At 42.9% G+C, this 17,615-nt stretch overlaps 1 protein-coding gene across 1 annotated transcript in view; it reads right to left on the bottom strand.

The window, feature by feature from the left end:
- Positions 1-17,615, bottom strand: part of LOC306846037 (BAH and coiled-coil domain-containing protein 1-like) — a gene marked incomplete at its 5' end in the record, with an annotated part of 84,591 nt that overhangs the window by 14,440 nt on the left and 52,536 nt on the right. The window contains 13 exons of the mRNA XM_079379109.1: positions 393-609; positions 853-967; positions 6,415-6,528; positions 6,930-7,066; positions 7,370-7,539; positions 8,534-9,394; positions 10,119-10,464; positions 11,022-11,266; positions 13,432-13,587; positions 13,744-13,949; positions 14,039-14,153; positions 14,459-16,612; positions 16,824-16,949. Of these exons, the coding sequence (XP_079235235.1) occupies positions 393-609; positions 853-967; positions 6,415-6,528; positions 6,930-7,066; positions 7,370-7,539; positions 8,534-9,394; positions 10,119-10,464; positions 11,022-11,266; positions 13,432-13,587; positions 13,744-13,949; positions 14,039-14,153; positions 14,459-16,612; positions 16,824-16,949 (4,962 nt within the window). The remainder of the gene's footprint in view (positions 1-392; positions 610-852; positions 968-6,414; positions 6,529-6,929; positions 7,067-7,369; positions 7,540-8,533; positions 9,395-10,118; positions 10,465-11,021; positions 11,267-13,431; positions 13,588-13,743; positions 13,950-14,038; positions 14,154-14,458; positions 16,613-16,823; positions 16,950-17,615) is intronic.

The following is a 17,615-nucleotide window of genomic DNA, read 5'->3' as shown; positions in this document are numbered from 1 at the left end:
TCTGATTCAAAAGAGAATCAGATGGCTGGATCCTGTCTAACAGAGGAGGAGTTGGGGATGGAGGAGGGTAATTTGCTATTGAGCAATGCGAAATTTTTTTATAATACTGACAACCTTATATATGGATGCTTAGATAGGTGTCGTATTCCTATAGGTAGATGGGGATCAGCTGAGAGTCAGCTGATGCGAGCTTGACTAACGTGACCTGCCTATGTTTGATTTCTTACTGATTTTACCATTAAAAATAGTTTTGTTGGTAAAAATGAATGTATTTAGGTTGACTATTAGGTTATCTTGTTATTCTGAGTAAGTCATATTGTTACAGTGCATCATCTGATTTTGTCTTTTAAAGCCACATAGCATGATATGCCATTATAGAAGATAGGTTTTACCTGTATCACTCAGGCTCTCAGACTCATTGGCTGTGCTGAGCTGTGTGGAATCTCTTTTGGAGTTACTATGGCCAGAGTACAGACTCTTAGATGCTGAGGAAAACTCTGGGTCTCTTGACGCAGCTCCAGATGAATGTCGTCCACCTGGGACCTTCTGCTTGAGTTGAGCTATTTGTTGATCAAGCATGCTGTTCTTCCGATAACACTGCGACTTCATCTAAGAGAGAACAATATGAGGGAATCAACATTAAGACTTATTCTGGGCCACTTTTTAAATCCTTCACTAAGCCCCTAAAATCTAGCTGTTTGCATCTCCAAATCAATCCTGTGGGAGCAATAGTAACCAAAGGTGGAGAAGCTTAGCAAAGGGTTAATAAAAAAGCATGAGCTGATTAATAAATACAGAAGTGATGGTAGGTTGAGGGGAGCAAGAGAAGAAAGGACTTGTGTGGACACTGACCTGTGTCGAGCTAAGGCGGCCAAATCCTCGACTGGACAATTTTTTCTTTTTCTTCTGCGATTCTCCACCTCCCCGGTGCTCCTCTGCTAGCGGACTTAGCCCTGCCCCCACCAATCTGTCAATCAAAGAACAACAGAGGCTGTTACAGTCAGTGCAGCTCAGAAGTAGTGGATGTTTTGATTCATCCCAGAATTCTTTACATAATTATCACTGTGTCTTTTTGTGTTTTGTGAGGCCTTAAATCATTCACTTAACAGATTTGTTCAAAAGTTGTCCATTAGTAAAATTTTGGGAAATCATAACAGATTTCTCCACAAACTGCAACAAATTGATCACACAAACGTCCCAATTTGTTCAGCGCTGCTCCATCGTTCGGTCTTGTTTAGTGATGAGTGTATTCACCTAGTTGGTCCAACCAATGAAATCCTCCTTCAGATACTGCACTGTAATGCTGCTCGAAATCAGGCGCTTAAAAGTAGAGACTTCAGTGAACAAAAATACCAGAACAGAAGTGAACGAGAATGATTTGTTCACTTAAAATACTCGATCACAATCACTGAGTCATTCATGACTGAAACACCCCTATAGCTCAGGCAGTGTCGGTATGAAAAGAGAAAGAAAGAAAGACAGATCAGAGAGAGAACGAGGCTGAGCTGCCTCTCAGTGGGCTCAAAAGGCTGCCTGCTCTTCCTCTGGTGAGTATTGAAAGAGTGAAGAAAAAAAGTATGGTCTTCACACCTCGTGCTTGAGGAACTGCGATCAGACGGCCATCCCGCCACTGTTCGAGGGCAGTTGCCGGATAAAAAGCCCAGCGTGAATTATCAGGGGAGATTCCTGCTACAAAAAAAGGGGCCGGTTGCTTTGAAAAGACAGAGAAAGCTGTTTGAGGGCACTGCATGTTTGACGCTATTGTTCTTGGTGAATATCAGAGCCCTCGCAGTTGTATTTCCATATCAGCGAGGCAGCATGTCCCCCTCGGCTCTGAACAGAGGCTGGGAGAGAATGCCCTTGAATTTCCCTGGAAACCTGCCCAACAGACCGAACGAACGCTAGACCGATGGCACACAGACAAAAGATTTCCTTCCATCCTCCAGCAAAAGAGCTGAGTGCTAGTGTGCCGTCAGTCGCATAAGCTGTTTAATCGCTGGTAGACATCTCTAGAGAGGCTGTCTTTGTGGAAACCTAATTGAGATTTTGTTTGCTGTAATGTGCTTCTGCTTACGTAGTCCCAGGGGAGAATGCTGTTTTGCTCTTTCAAAGCTCAAAAGACATAAAGGAGATCTTGGTTGTGTTTCAAGTATCAACTACGCCTCACACCAAGAACGATAACAGTTAAGATAACTATAACTATATTAGCATCCACAACAATGGACAATAATGTTCTGGGGTGTGTTTCCCAAAAGCATTGTTAGCTATCTATGGTCATAAGTTCCATTGAACTCTATTGGTAACTGCAGAATTTACAAACAGAATTGCTTTTGGGAAATGCACCCCTGATTGTTTTAAGTACCTGCATCAGTTATGTTGTCAGTGGCATTAAATGTTCGAGCTCTTTAAATTCTGTTGTATTCTGATTGGCTGTCAATGTTTTTGTCATTTATCAGCTGGAAAAAAATATTTCTCAAAGTATTTCCAAATTATTCTGATATTCTGATTCCGACTTGCCTATTCTCATAGAATTAGAACCAATATTAAAGTAATCATTATGGTTGTTGTCCTCAGTGTGAACAGGCTTTAAAACCGTGTCCTAAGATAAAGTCTTCTCAGTCAGATTTAGGTACATTGCAGCTGACCTAACTAGCCACATGACATTTATTTTGCCAACATTGGTTCAAAATCTTGCATGAATGGACAAAAAACTGCTTGTCAGAGGAAACTTTGAACACTTTGAACACGGCATAAGATTATAGATCTCTAAAATGTGGTAAGCATAGCTGAGATCATTCTATCGCTATAGGATTTGAGTTCATGTTGAGATCTCTGATGCTGGACTTGGAATCTTGGTAAATCAGAACTCAGTTTGGTAAGTCATTGTGATCTCTGAAACTCGTGAGATTACCTTGTTGAAAAAACCAACATATGCTGGTTAGGTGTGTTTTGAACCATGGCTGCTGGTTTGAGCTGCTTTAAGCTGGTCCTTAGCTGGTTATGAGCTGGTTTAAGCTGGTCATGTGCTGGTCCTGAGCAGGAGCTAGTTGCTTAGGAACAGCTTAGGATCAGCACATGACCAGCTAAGGATCAGTTTAAACCAGCTAAGGACCAACTTGAACCAGCTCAAACCAGCAGCCATGGTTCAAAACATACCTAAACAGCATATGTTGTTTTTTTCAACAGGAAAATTCAATGTCTCCATTTGATCTCCATTTAAACTCATTGCTGTCCTGGTATTTTAAAGTGATATCTTGTGATTTTTCTTTCCTGCAGAATAGAATCAGACTGGCTGTGTTTTGTGCTGGGATGCATTTGAGTCCATTGACACTCAAATAGACTACTAGTGTGTATATGTGCAGTGTGCACACAAATACAGAATATGTTTGTGATTGACAGGCAAGGGGACAGAGGGTGGAACGGAGTGTGTGTCTTTCCCCGTGAGGTAGGCCCCACCGCGCAACGAACTGACAAACACAACATGACATGGCCCCTCCCCTTGGTGCATGCTCACAGCAGCTAATTAAACAGAGCTCTATCAAACACACACACACACACACACACACACATTGAACATCACTGTAAGGAATGTTAAGCACAGACGCATAGAGTCAGACACAAACACACACACATACACAAAGGATGTGAGCTAGAGTTATTACCTACTGACCCACTGCCCTCAATCTCAAAAGGCTAAATGGAAAGCAGCAAGTGACAATGCCTCAATGTAGTCACCTGCACTAGAAAAAACACTGAGTGTGTGAACTTGTCTGTTAATAGCTTCTCATTATGCAATGCAGTGTTGAACTGAGTTACCCACGAGTGCAACAGCAGCAGTATTATACTATCAAACAACAAACGAAAACAGCACAATTAGTGAAGGGGATTGTAAAGTATTTAAGGATTCTGGTTCCAAACCTGATTCGACTTAACGTACCATCTTTATTTGATTCATAAATAAACTCACTTTTAGTTGTCAGAATGATTATGCATGATAAACAAACAAGCTTGGGTGGCCTGAGGGGAAGTTACTTGCTAAATCTGTTCTTTACCCCCAGTATAGACTTTGTTCACTTGTGACAGTGGCAACATTTCTGCTAAATGATATAACTTTGGTTTTTGCACGTTACTCAACATTTTAAATTAAAATATCCAGTGAGTGGCATGAAAAGCATGTTCAGTTTTATCTGAAACAGATGATTGTGAATCTAGCAAAGTATTATTATGTTGGTTGTTGTACGTATCGCAGTACTGAAATGCCCGATGATTTATCGCAAACGTAACATAAATATGCATTTGCTTAGGCAATCATGCAATTTTAACATACTTCTATCTTTAAGTCCTGGAGCTCTTGACTTGTCATGACTTGTGTTTCACAGGACTCGTACCCGAGCACTTAACATCAGAAATGCAATGTTGTACCAGGTGAGCTACTGAGCAAGTATGCCATGTCATAAATGCTATATGGAGCTGGTTAATTTATGCAAATGTCAAAGTGTATTAGTTTACAAATCATGCACTTGGTAAAAATGTTTTATGGCCATAACACAGTGCGAGTCTTTATTAAAAAATAATCAGCCCCAATTTCTGTGAAAAGGAATAAAAGCTGGTGTATTACACCTCTAGTCGTCATTTCAGCTAGAAACATAAAAAAAACTGTATGTATAAATACATTTTGGGAGTTTTGCACAAATTTAGGTAGATGCACATATTTCCAATATGTCTGCTGTAAAATAATAATACCATAATAATATAACATAATAATAATAAAATACATTTTTACATTACAGTGAAAAAAGCCATGTGAGGAAAAGCCATGCAATACCTCAGGATGTATCACATCCTCTTTATGGTGAATATGAGTTGTTCAAATCTGGTCGAAGGTATAGGGTACTGTTATTATGGACTGCCTGTGCACAAAGATCTTTTATATCTTCCAATATACATCTGTTAAACAAATTCTTGTGATATCACAGTTGTCATTTTACATCTATGGCAGTGATTCTGTTGTTGTGAGAGGGATGTTGTTGTTTTGCTGTTGGTTGTATTTGTAATCTGTTGATGTTTGTATTTGTCAACTGTTGTTGTTGATGATTGAAGGGTTACAGATACAAAAAGAATTTACAAAAGGACAATAAACTAAAACACATCAGCCACCCAGTCACCAGCTTAAACAAACAAACAAATAAATAAATACATGCATGTTATTTAAAATACAGAAATATTATTTAATAATGTTAAAATGTCACTGCACATAAATAACATTTTGGAATAAACTGTGATTTTTGCCAAAGGGTGAGTATGCAGCGCTGCCCTGAGCACGATAGCAGAAAATCTAGTGTGATGTTGTACATAATGAAGATCTGGCTGCTAGCCTGTTAAATGCTGCAAGACACACTGCCCTCCTTTATATACAGTAGACAAACACACACACACACACACGGACACACACACACAAACACACTGCGGTCGGTGAGGGGCCCTGGCTGCCTGCCCGTGCGTCTGGGTGTCACTGTCATATGGAATCACATTGTGGCGGCTGGTTGGCACGAGGGCAGAGGCAGGCGGGCGGAAACAGAGAGGAGGTGACATGACAGTGGGACAGCCGGGAACACAATGAGAAAAAGAGATAGAAAAAGGTTTTAGGGGGTGTTTGGAGTGTCAATAACACTCTTCAAAGATCCGGAGAGATTCAAACAGAGACAGATCCTCTCTATACCAGTAGGCATTGAGGAACACAGTACAATCAGTCATCCTATCCATAGTCGTTATATGTGCTATGTTCCAAAATCTAGCGAAGCACCTTTTTTTTACTGTCTACATAGGCAGCTGTCCTCCACAACAGCACACTCACACACTAATTAATTGCGGTGTAAGAATGCGTGTGTCAACGTGACCTCGGCTCCTGGCCTGCACTGACCCAAGTGCTAAACGACAGGAATCTGTCACATTCCTGGCAATAAAATAGATTAGAGAAGAATTCACAGTGCTCTAATTACATCCACAGCCTGTTGAATCCCCCCCCCCCCCCCGCTGCTGGATAGTCATGCCATTCACATCAACGATTGGCAGACACAGAACAAGTTTATTGACAGGCGCACACACACAGTGCATGTACACAGATTTAGGATACTGTCTTTAAGCTTGCACCAAGCAAACACACAGTGGATATGAAGAGATATGAAGACACGGCCAACCGCTTTGCGCTGCCAAATGCATGTAATGCAATTCAGGCCTAGTACTGATTAGGAGGAGATAAAGCATAACTGGACTTCCTCACTGAGGTCAGATGAGTTATCCTGTTTCCTGTTTATGGTTTGTGGAGTCGTCTGCTGGGTTGTGCTGATATGGGAGGCTTATCTGCTGTGTGTGTGAGATGCCGGCAAAGAGGACAAGGGAACAGGAGATACTTACTTTACTTTTTTCTGGGGTTCATTAAGGGCCCCGGAGCCAAGACCAGGGACTGATTTGCGTTTGCGTGGTCTACCAGGGCCGCGACGTGCTGGACTGCGAGGAGTCTCCTCTTTCCTAAAGAAAAACACGGTTATCTTTTGCTAAACATCTTATGAAGTATGTAGTTTCTGTATGTAGTTGCAAAAATAGGCTAATTATAATTTTTCAGACAAGCGATATTTTTAGCATAGAATGGCATTTGGTGTACTGATGCACATAAACATTACTAGGGCAACCATAATTAGGGACGCCTACTAGCAACCATTGCAGTACAGCTCTAGCGGTATGAATAGGGTTTTATTGAATAGAGTTTAATCTGCATGTAATCTAGCATAGAAGAAAGTAAGTTATCATAAAATTACACACTTCACTTTTCAAGAAGGAAAAATTTGGACTGTGAGGGCTTGTGTGTTCAGACAGGTTATGTATAAAGAATGAAAAGATTTAATAGTTTTGTGATGGTGGGTAGTGCTTACTGGTGATCATGCTTCCTCTGGAGTTTGGCCAGTTCTTTCTGCTTCTCTTTGTAACGCTGTTGCAGCTCTGCTAGCCTCACTCGCATCGCCAACTCCTGCCCATCCATACTGTCCATGGTACCTTTCACTGGGCAAACCTGGAGAAACCAAATCAAACAAACCTTCCCTTAGTTGCTGGTCAGGTGCTCCAGTCTTGGATGACCTCTTGGATGACATTCTGGTTCTATGCCTGAGTTAGTACAATTCTGTTATCCTATTAACTTTTAGTTCATTACAGTCCTTAACTAGACTGATGATGCTAATAAAGTAGGATGCAAATTACATATTTCTTATGTTCTCTTGTTGGATAGGCTACATATATAAAACTGAACAAATGTTCATGTATTCTAGCGTTTTCTTATCTTTAAAATGCATATGAGAAAAAAACATGGATGTGTTACCGGCTCATGGCGAGGCGTCCAGCTGCATTTTCTGCGCAAATTGAGAGTTCTTCGAGCAGGAAACTGCTTCTCAGCATCTGTGGTGCTGCTCTCCTGTGAGCCCAATTCAAGGGCACGAGCTGCTGCCAAAGTAGCAAGACTCTGCAGGTCAAAAATCCATTGATCTTCTTCTTTGATGAAAAAAAGAAACACAAAAATAATATATTAAAGATTTCATACTGCAAAATCTACCATATATTAGCTATTGATCTGGTAGCTACGCTAGCAGGAAACAGGCGTTTTAAGAAAGACTGAAATGAAGGGCTAATTTATGTCTTGATTTAAAAATATCAGATTGTTCTTCATGAAACAGATGCAGATTGCTCTATAAGATATCACAGGAGGAAGGGTCTCCATATTCAGATAATACTGAATATTACCAAGGCAACTATGTGATGTGTGTGTGTGTGTTTTTTGTTTTTTTTTAAGGGGTCATTGAATGCCCATTTTCCACAAGTTGATATGATTTTTTAGGGTCTTAATGAAAAATCTATAACATACTTTGGTTAAAATTTCTCCCTTTTTACCCTGTCAAAATCAGCTCTGTTTTCAGCAAGCTGTTTTAGTGCATGTTCCTTTAAATGCTAATGAGCTCTGTTCACCCCGCCAGGGTCTCTTAAAATGGCTTGATATGAAAAAGGGGCTAATGATTTAATGAGATTTAAAAAAAAAAAACACTGGGTGGATCTTTATCATTATATGGTGATTGTGTACACACACTGCCTACACACATTTCAGTTCAAACAACTTGTAAACGTGCATGTAGCATCCGATGACCCCTTTATCAAAATCCACAAAAGCAACAGACAACATACAGAAACAAATCAATAAAAAGTGAATATTGTATCCACAATTTTAGTAGATCCACCGGGACTAGTTAAATAGTTAAAAATAGCTCTAACAAGCACTATACATACTCTTGCTGAATAAAAAACATTATAATATGAGGGAAGCTTTAACAAGAGGTGAAATAGCTAATTAACCTAGTCCTAGACAATGCTCTAGAGTGAAAACACCAACTGCTTTTGTGATTACAAACCAGCTTTTCACTGTTTAGTAACAAACAGGACCACTGTTTGCAGAAAGCTTAACAGCAGACTCCCTGCAAACTTTCCAATAACATACCTTGAGTTTGACCACAACTTTGGTGATACCGTTGCAGTTCCAGGTCAGCCAGCTCACTCAGCAATTCCATGCCATGATAGGTGGAGTTGAGTGGGCCACAGTATCTCTGGGATTGGTAAGGGGAAGGTGGAGAGGGAGGAGGACAGTCCCCACAGAAGGCTGCTGCAATCAGGAGCTCCAAACTCCAGTAACTTGATGTGAGACTCTGGGAGCAGCTATTCGATGTTGGAGATGGAACCTTCACACAGTTTTTCTCTTCATCTTCCTCAGCAACCACTGCAACATCTGCTTGGGAAGTGGTGTTTGGCAGCTGGTTGAGAGAACAATCAGAGACACATGGTTGTGGTATTGGTATTGGATCCTTCAGTGTGTCTTCACTCTCTTGAGGAGGTATATCTTCACCCACTTCTTCCTCAAAGGTAACAATCGGTTCTTCTTGATGGATTACTTCCTCAGATGATAGGGTAGTTACCTGTCCTAATTCACAGCTTGAAACTTCAGCAGGTGTGCAAATTATCTCGGCATGGCCCTTTTCCTGATTATCCTCTATGGGTTCACAGCAGTCCATGGCCACGACTGTCTCAACATCCTCCCCTTGCACAAACACACCCTCAGGCTGTTCTTCAACTAGACTAGTAGCATCAACTTCCATTGTTGGCTCTTGTGGTTCTTGGAGTGGCCTCACCATTGCATGACATTCTAGGCCCTCTCCCAAGCTAGAGAGAGCTGGAGGAGTGTGCTCAACAGGTTCAGTCTGAACAGCCTCCAGATCAGCAGGCTCTGCCAGCTGTACGTCTTGAGTGGTGGGGATATTCCTATATCCCATGTTGATTTCTGGATAGGTATATCCAGGTGGCAGATCTGTAACAGGGAACATAAACAAAGCTCAGTTGTGCAGCATTTAAAAAAATATCAGCATATGAAACAATCTTATTTTTGACAACCTTAAAAGGGTGACATTTTTAATAAGTTTTGCACCAGAGGTCAGAACAAGAACACATTTCATTCAACATGATGGCGACACTATGCCTTGATCTTGATTCAACTTTAAGAAGTGCAGCTGTTAAGGGGTAATTCTGAGCTAAAACAGGGCTCTCTTTCTGACACTGCTGTACCCTCTGGCACGCTGTATCAGTTAGTGAGGTGTTAATGATGATAAAGAGGGTGTGGGCTGGGGGGTGGGGGTGAGTCTCCACAAGGTGTTTCTCCATCATTACTGATGTGATGGCGCTGGGTAGCTGAGCTGGCAGCCATTTTCTGCATCTATCAGCAGCTTAGTCAATTGTGTTCCTGCCTATATAGCCACCCACACAGAGCCACAGAGTCTAAAAAAAGCCATGATTGTTTCTGCATGAGGGGCTAAGCATGAATAACAACCAACATGTGGCTCATGTGTTTTTGAGACATGATGACTTGAAGCAGGCACCTAAGCTTCAAGACAAAGACACAAAATCTAGAGTGAACGACCACACAAATTCCAGATCGCCTCTTGATGCTAAGACAGACAAAATTTTCAACAAGTCAACACGTAAAAACATTGCATTTCATTTCTAATATTTATATGTAAAGGAGAATAACTCCTTACCAGGCTCCATGGATTGAGGATAATCTTGTGGTGGCTGCCCTTCCACTCTCTTTTCCTGGGACTCAACACTTTTGGGCATCTGTGATGGAGAAGGGCTGATAGCTGGTGAGCGGGGTGTCGCAGCTACCGGACTTGGGGCAGGGCAGGGAGTAGAGGGTGTGCTTTTAGGGTGAGGCCGCATACAAGGGGATTGGCAGCAGGGCGACAAGTGGGCAGTGGAGCCCCTGGGAGGAGAGGAGGCCCGGTTGGATGGGCCATAGGCATAGCACTTAGCAGGTTTGGGAGTCCTAGGGTCAGACAAAATGTCTTCTAGCTCCATGCTCTGTTCTTCTGGCTTCTTTTGCACCTAGGAATTGAAAGAATTAGATGGGAAAGTCCATAAAGAGAATTCAAGCCCCATAATGAGATCTGGGCAGTTTGGTTAATTAAAGGGAACTGACAAATATTCTGAAGTCCACCAGGTCATGCAATCCCCATATCAACGTAATTGCAATTTGGCACCCCTGTTTTGCTGAATCAGATTTTCATTTAGAACCTACTTGCTCAGATCTATTGATTTAGACCTGCAATCAAAAAGAGTAGTGCTTGGCCCAATCTTACCACAGTCCATTGTAGGCTGCATTTGGTTGTGTATGTCTAAAATGTAACTGGACCTTGGAGGAAGTTATGGATCCTAGGGAGCAGTTGTGGTTTTATAGGGGGATTTTTTTAAATGAAACTCATGATTTATTGGCTCCAAATGTTGTTTACTCCCTGAACACAAAAATGACTGTCTAGGTCCACAGAAAGGAGTGCATCCTCTATCAGTATCAGGTGTCAAGCATTAGCTCATTTGAAAGCCCAGCTGTTTCTAAACCACTGCTGTACAATGGTTATATGAGGGGTTCTGTGTGTTTTGTGTACCTGGTTGTGGTCAGCTGTGGCTCTCTGCTGCAGCTCTATATTGTTTGCTACTCTGTTTGATGGAGGTGGTGGCGTGTGATGGCTGGGGTGTTGCTGATGCTGCAGCTGCTGGTGTTGCTGGAGAGCATAAAGCTCTTGTTGCCGTAGAAACTGCGAGCGAGGATACACAGCAGGATGCTGCATGTGGGAGTGGGCCCCTCGGGCCCTGTAGACTGGGGGCCACAGGCCAGGCTGCTCCATCACATCTAATGAGAGAAATAGGAGTGTTAGTGTTGTGTGGAATCATGTGGAAGGCCATGTTAGGCAACAGAATGCTAATATATCTCACATAGGGTCTCACATAGAGATCATCACCTTTACCTGTCCCGAACCACTTAAACATGATCACAATTTCTTACACATAGACGTACTTATACAGATGAGACACCTATCCACATCTTATACAAACATAGCCTATACTGAGGATATTATACAACTAGTAGTGAAGTAGTAGAAGGTATAGATACAAAGGTTTGGACACTTTGATATTGGTTGGTTTCATTTATACAATTTAGTTAACTTCTGACTGTTGATGTGTTCTATCAAAAATAACTTCCCAATTAGACAACAAAGGCCCTTTGTGTATGTTGAAGGCATGGTTTACTCAAAAAATGCTAAGTCTGTCATCATTTACTCACATTACCTTACATTGTACTAAGCCCATGTTACTTTCTATCTTCTGCTGAACACAAAAGATGATGTTTTGAAAAATGTTGGTTACCATTGACTTCCATTGTATGTTCAAAAAAACAAACAAACAAAAAAAAAGTTTTTTTTTTCAAAATCTTCTTTCATGTTCGACCAACAAAAGAAAGTCTTACAGTCATATATGAGGGTGAGTAAATGATGACAAAATTAGCATTTTTGAAATGTATATATTTTCATCACAATATATATTTAAAAAATGTCATTCAAAGTATTAAAACTAAAACTAAACTGAAATTGAGAACAAAAAGCAAAATGAAAAAATGAAATAAAAATAATTTGAGACCTTGTGAAATTTTTATATCTATAATAACTCTGGCCTACACTGAGTGCATGGGAGAGAGAGACCCATCAACCAGCACTCCCACGCTCTTTTCGGTGTCTTGCTCCCTGTTCACCACTTTCGTTTTCTCACACTTACTACATTCCTCCCTCAGTTTTTCTCACACTAGAAGTCTGAGCACAGAATGATACATGCTTTCAATAATAATTATTTGATTAAGATGAAAGTGAACAAATGGAAGCAGTTCCCATTGGAATAAATATTAGCATGAGAAGCTTGGCATTTGACAAACTATATTCACTCCCTTGAAAAATCCCCTTCTCTGAAAACCACAGTGGACCCATACTACAGCATGTAGTCTATGCGACTTCTTAGTTCCCATGTCAGGGATAAACTCCTGCCGTTCCCCTGGCAGGAACAGAAATCCAGCCGTGCACATCTACAGTGACACATCTTCAGCCCCTGCCTCCGCAAGTCAAATGTGTTTTTCTACTCTTCCCATTTCACATAGCATCATTAATGTGCATGTTCAGCCTGACCCCTCTTCTTCCTCCCCTGTGCTTGCCTTGACGCATCACGGACCTTTGCTCTGGAACATTATCCCAGCTTAACTAATGTTTCCCGGGGGGAAGCTTTTGTGGATGCACTTCCCCTTTCAGCTGGAATTCCTGTGGAGCACAGAAGGAAGTGTGCCTTCGAAGACATGAAGATAATTAGATTTCACAACCTGTTTGCAGAGCAGAGGCCTGTGCAGACTTATAAGGCTGGGAGGTATTCTTATGTCAGCGTGTTTTAGAGCACATATGGCAATAGCTTTGAGGGGGGTGGTTAAAGCATCCTGACCCAGACCATGTGAGGGTGGAGCAGGTGGTTGACAGGAAAACGTTTGTGTGATTGTGTGCATATTGTGTGTTCTCCTCTTGCTTGTTTCTGCTATTTCATCTCAGCAATTTTATTGGCTGTTATTCATAGCTGCTCTCTCATTCCTTGGGACATTGTATACACCTGAAGAATAGTCGACTAGACTTCAAACAAGTCTGAAATTATAAAATCCACTGTAATGCCTGAAACTAGACAAAGCAAACTTTTATAAGTGTGCACACTATAAGAGCATCAGTTACAAGTTTGAGTTGTGTAGTGTGGACTTGGTTTAAAGTGAGCTTATATCCTTGAAACTTGAGTGGAATCACTGTTATAGAGCATAATTTTTTCAGGCTTGGCAACCTGACAGTAAAATCTTCAAGTAGAAACCCATGAGAGCTGCTGTGTGCCTCACAAAAAGAATGAATGCTAAATCTGACAAATGGGTCAGGCTCAGCAGGGCAAATAAATCGAGGATATGGGAAGAAATGAGAATACTAGGCAGAAAACACCATAGTATACCAAGGTGAGTAGCTGGGTGTGTGGCAGGCTCACTGGGCAGCACCACCAGTTGGGTGGAGGGGTCCTGGGGCAGGGGTAGAACTGGCTGAAGAGGGGCAGGCATGGCTGCAGAAAACCCAGGAGGGAGATTCTGATGCAGAGCTGTGTGGCCGATACCTACAAAACATAAGACAACTTTAAGGATACAACAAAGTTGATAATTTTTTAAACAAATTTATTATTAGAAACAGAAATTAACATATGAACTTCACCATGAACAAAAAGGGAACAAGAAAAAGACTGAAGACTCATTCTATACTCAACGTTACTGACCGTAGGAGTGACCTGCCATCCAGAGGGAGGGACTTCCTGTACGTGGCATCCAGTGGTGGTGAGCAGAGTGTGTATGTGCAGCTGGGTCTCCTAATTGGCTTGACTGCATGGAAGTGCCACCTGGCACCATGATGTGAGAGGTGAGTTCACCATGGCAACTGTTTGAGGGATGGATGTGTGCAAATTCCACCCTTTCCTTGTTATCCCTGCAAAACCAGATTGGAGACAGGTGAAAGGTCAGGGCTTGAGCATGTGTGACAAGTAAAAAGAAGTGTGTGAGGGGTGGATCATTCACCTGATATACACATCTCGTTCTCTCTCTAGGCACCGGTGGCCCATGTGTTCTACGCTCATCCTTTTCCTCTCCTCCTCTCCAGTTGAATCCAAAGGATACATGGAGCGTGGAGTGCCTACAAAATGGTTAACAAATTTACATCAGTGATTTTCTCTCATCTGCAACTCTCACTGTCTTTGGCACTCAGCATGCAAACAGCTGTTGATCAGCCTTTCTCTACAGTGGCATGTGCTCTTTCTCCCCTGCACCGGTATTTTCAGCTGTAAGAGGGAAAAGCTGTTTCCACTTTGGGTCTTGGCAAGTTCTGCTATTTATTTTTCATCAGTGAAGTCTTCCAGAGGTCACGAATAAACAAACTGCTCTGTGTCACTGCCCATTGTTTGTTTAAGAAGGGCCTGACAGATCAAAGGTCAAGCTTACCTTTCATGGTGGAGTGCATCCGCCCCTGTCGGCTGCTGGGATGGCTGCCTGATGCTTGGCATGGAGGTTCTCTCTGTCTTGCCACAGCAACTGCAATCCCTACCGGAGGCTGTCGCACCTCTCCCTCTACATGTGGGACATCTCCTATCTCTCGGCCACGTCCACCGCAATCAGCTCGCTCGCTATCATGGCTTTGGCCTTTCCTGGAGGGTAGGGTCTGCTTGCCTCCCTGTATAGAGCAGCTGGTGCCATTAGCTGCTGTTTTGAGGTTCCCAAGCCCTCCAAATGGGCTCTTCTGGGACAGAAGTAGAGGCTGCTGGTTGCTGTACTTCAGAAGGCTCTTCATGGCACTGTTCTCTCCCTGTGAGCTTGTGACCTCCTGCTGATTTTGAGGAGGAGCTGGATGAAGGGGAGGAGGAGGAGGAGGACCCATTCCTGCCGTCTGGTGCTGCTGTTGTGTGGGCGGTCTGTTGTTGGCAGCTCCACTGTTAGGTTCCATGTAAGCTTTGTGCTGGTTCTCTTCAGAGTGAATGTGATGAGGTTGCATGGCCCAAGGTGGCACTGATGTCTGCTGATGTGGGTGATGCTGCACATTGTTGTTGTAGGTGTAAGGAGACATTTCCATCTTCCGCTTCATCTCCTGGTTCACATTAGCCTGGGCCATGTCTGTGCCAGGGGTATCAGGGCCAGCCCTACTGTGCTGTTGGTGGCGAATGCGGGCAACCTTCTGTCCATCTCGCTGCATAGAGCAACTTCCATGTCCTCCTCCACCCGTGTGCTGAGTCATGGTCTTCCCAGCAAGAGGTGAGGGAATAGTTGGAGGCCCGGAGTGTGAGCAGTCTCTGTAGGGCTGGGAATTGGTGTTGGTTTGGTTGGGGAGAGGATGAACAGTCTTTGTCTCTTGAGTCAGTGTAGATCTGAAGATGTCTGTTTCCATATTGCTGATGCAGTCAGCACTGCGGGAGCGCACAGTCTGGTGTTGCTGGGAATGGCTTTGCTGCTGCTGCTGTTGCTGCTGTTGTTGCTGTAGGTGATGGTGGTGGTTGTGGTTGTGCATCCAGTCAGGAGCTTTTTCAGCTTTTCTGTAGGGATGCTGCTGCTGGGTCGGAGGTTGATGCTGTTGTTTCCTGGGCCAGTTACCATGATGCCCCCCATTGCCAGTCTTTTCCATGGCCTTGTCCTTGACACTGTTCCCTCCGCCCCCAACCCCCTGGCACTCAGAGCTGCCTATCTGAAAGGGGCCTCCAGTTTTCTCCCCAAGGTGGCTAACAGATGGAATAAATGTCGCTCCAGTCACTTTAGGGTCACTGCAGCCACCACTATTGATTCCTTTATCGTGTAAGGAAGGATTTCCCATAGGGGCTGGCGGTGGAGGGCAGAAAAAGTCAGGGTGATGGTGTGAGTGGCGATTTTGGTGTGGGTGATGGGGGTGGCCAGGATGGAGCTGCAGACAATGGAAGCCACTTGGATGCCCCCCTCCAGCAGCCATGGGCAGTGGAGGAGGCACTGAGTAGGGCAAAGAATGCTGCAGTGCCTGACCTCGCTCCAGACAGTCTGTAGGAGGCTGTTCACTGATCCGCATCTCCCCACTTATCGCCTCTTTACCACAGCGCCCGTTAGTGCCACCACCCACGTGTCTGTTTTGGACATTATTGGACCCTACATTACCTCTACCCACCCCATCCCCACTGCAAGTAGTCATGGAGCCTTTTGCCCCTGTTCCATGGTCCCCATTTAGCATCTTTCCATTGAGCAGACAGGCACTAAGAGGCTTTCCTATGCTCTGTGGATGTTCCTTATACTCCATAGGCAGAGTGGCTTTGTGTCCCCTGCCGTTCATCTCTTCCATAGAGGCTGGATGTTGTGGGTGGAGCTGGGGTTGATGGGAGTGATGATGGGGTAGTTGGTGGTGATGGCGGTCTTTAGAATCATGTTTATTACTAGGCCTGTCTTTATCTTTTGCAGCTGAAACCACACCTCTCTCTAAGCTAGGCTCTTTAAGAACCTTTTGTAGGTTCAACCCACTTCCTGCATCTCTGTCCCTGCTGCATGAGCCCTGGGGTTGTCCTGATCCTGTCCTTGACATCGGTTGGATGTTGTGATTGGCTGAGATGAGTGGGGTCTGGGACGGAAGGCTTCTTAAATAGAAGTTCTCTGTAAAGTAGATTAGATAGGGCTGTTAATCATTTAAACTAGCACCAACTTAAGCTTTCCTTAAGGGTCAATTTATGGAACTATGCCATAACTATCATATTTGGAGACTACAACAGAGAAGTAGAGCTCCATATAAAACATGCAACATAATCATTATAACAGTTTATGAAATAAGCAGAAATGTAAATTCCAGAATTATAATTTTTCCCACCTTTTTGTGTATCATAGAAACGATGCTGTCCATAGAGGACCCCACTGTTAGCATGGTGATCCAAATGGCTTATGGGAAGAAAAGTGTGGGCTAGACTCCCTGAGAAACGAGGATACCCTGGGACTGCTGTGAAAAAAAGAAAAGAAAAAAGAAGGTCATCATATTAGTGGAAATGTCTAGAAAGATAAAATTACATTACATAAAATACAGTAGCAAAAGAATAAGTGAAAGTAAGAGTGTGAGGAGGAGGATAAAGAGCAATAAGGCAAGGAAAGCTCTGATAACAAGACAATAATCACTGAGACACATTTTTTTTGGCCGTAAGCATTTTGGTCTGGATCTAATCCCCCTGTTCCAATGCAGCTGGTGTTCCATATTCACCAATAACCACAGGCTTTGGATGTCATATTTGCCATTCCTATTTGGGTTTGCAATGCAAACAAGAAGACAAGTTCAGTCCTGGGGATTCAAGTAATGGATGAATTCGGTCTCCTGAACATATGGTTCTCACCGTGCTAATCTCACAAAGTTCCCAGTGCTGAAGTAAGAGATAACACAGTAAAACAATAAGCAAAGAGTCCTCACAGCAGAACATGTGGTGATTTAAGAAAAAGGCCAAGGATCAACTTTATTTCAGCTGTCTCGACTCTCCAAAATCTGTGACTAACACAACAATGCCATGGGGAAAGAATTTACAAGAAAACCAAACACCTTTCAAGCACAAGTCTTTGAAGCTTCATAAAGTAGAAGACCTTAACCTTTAAATATGTGATAAATGTTAGCCTCATAATG

The sequence above is a fragment of the Barbus barbus genome (assembly GCF_936440315.1).
Source record: "Barbus barbus genome assembly, chromosome: 3".
NCBI lineage: Eukaryota > Metazoa > Chordata > Actinopteri > Cypriniformes > Cyprinidae > Barbus > Barbus barbus.
The sequence above is the reverse complement of the archived record's forward strand: the minus strand, read 5'-3'. Positions and strand labels throughout refer to the sequence as shown.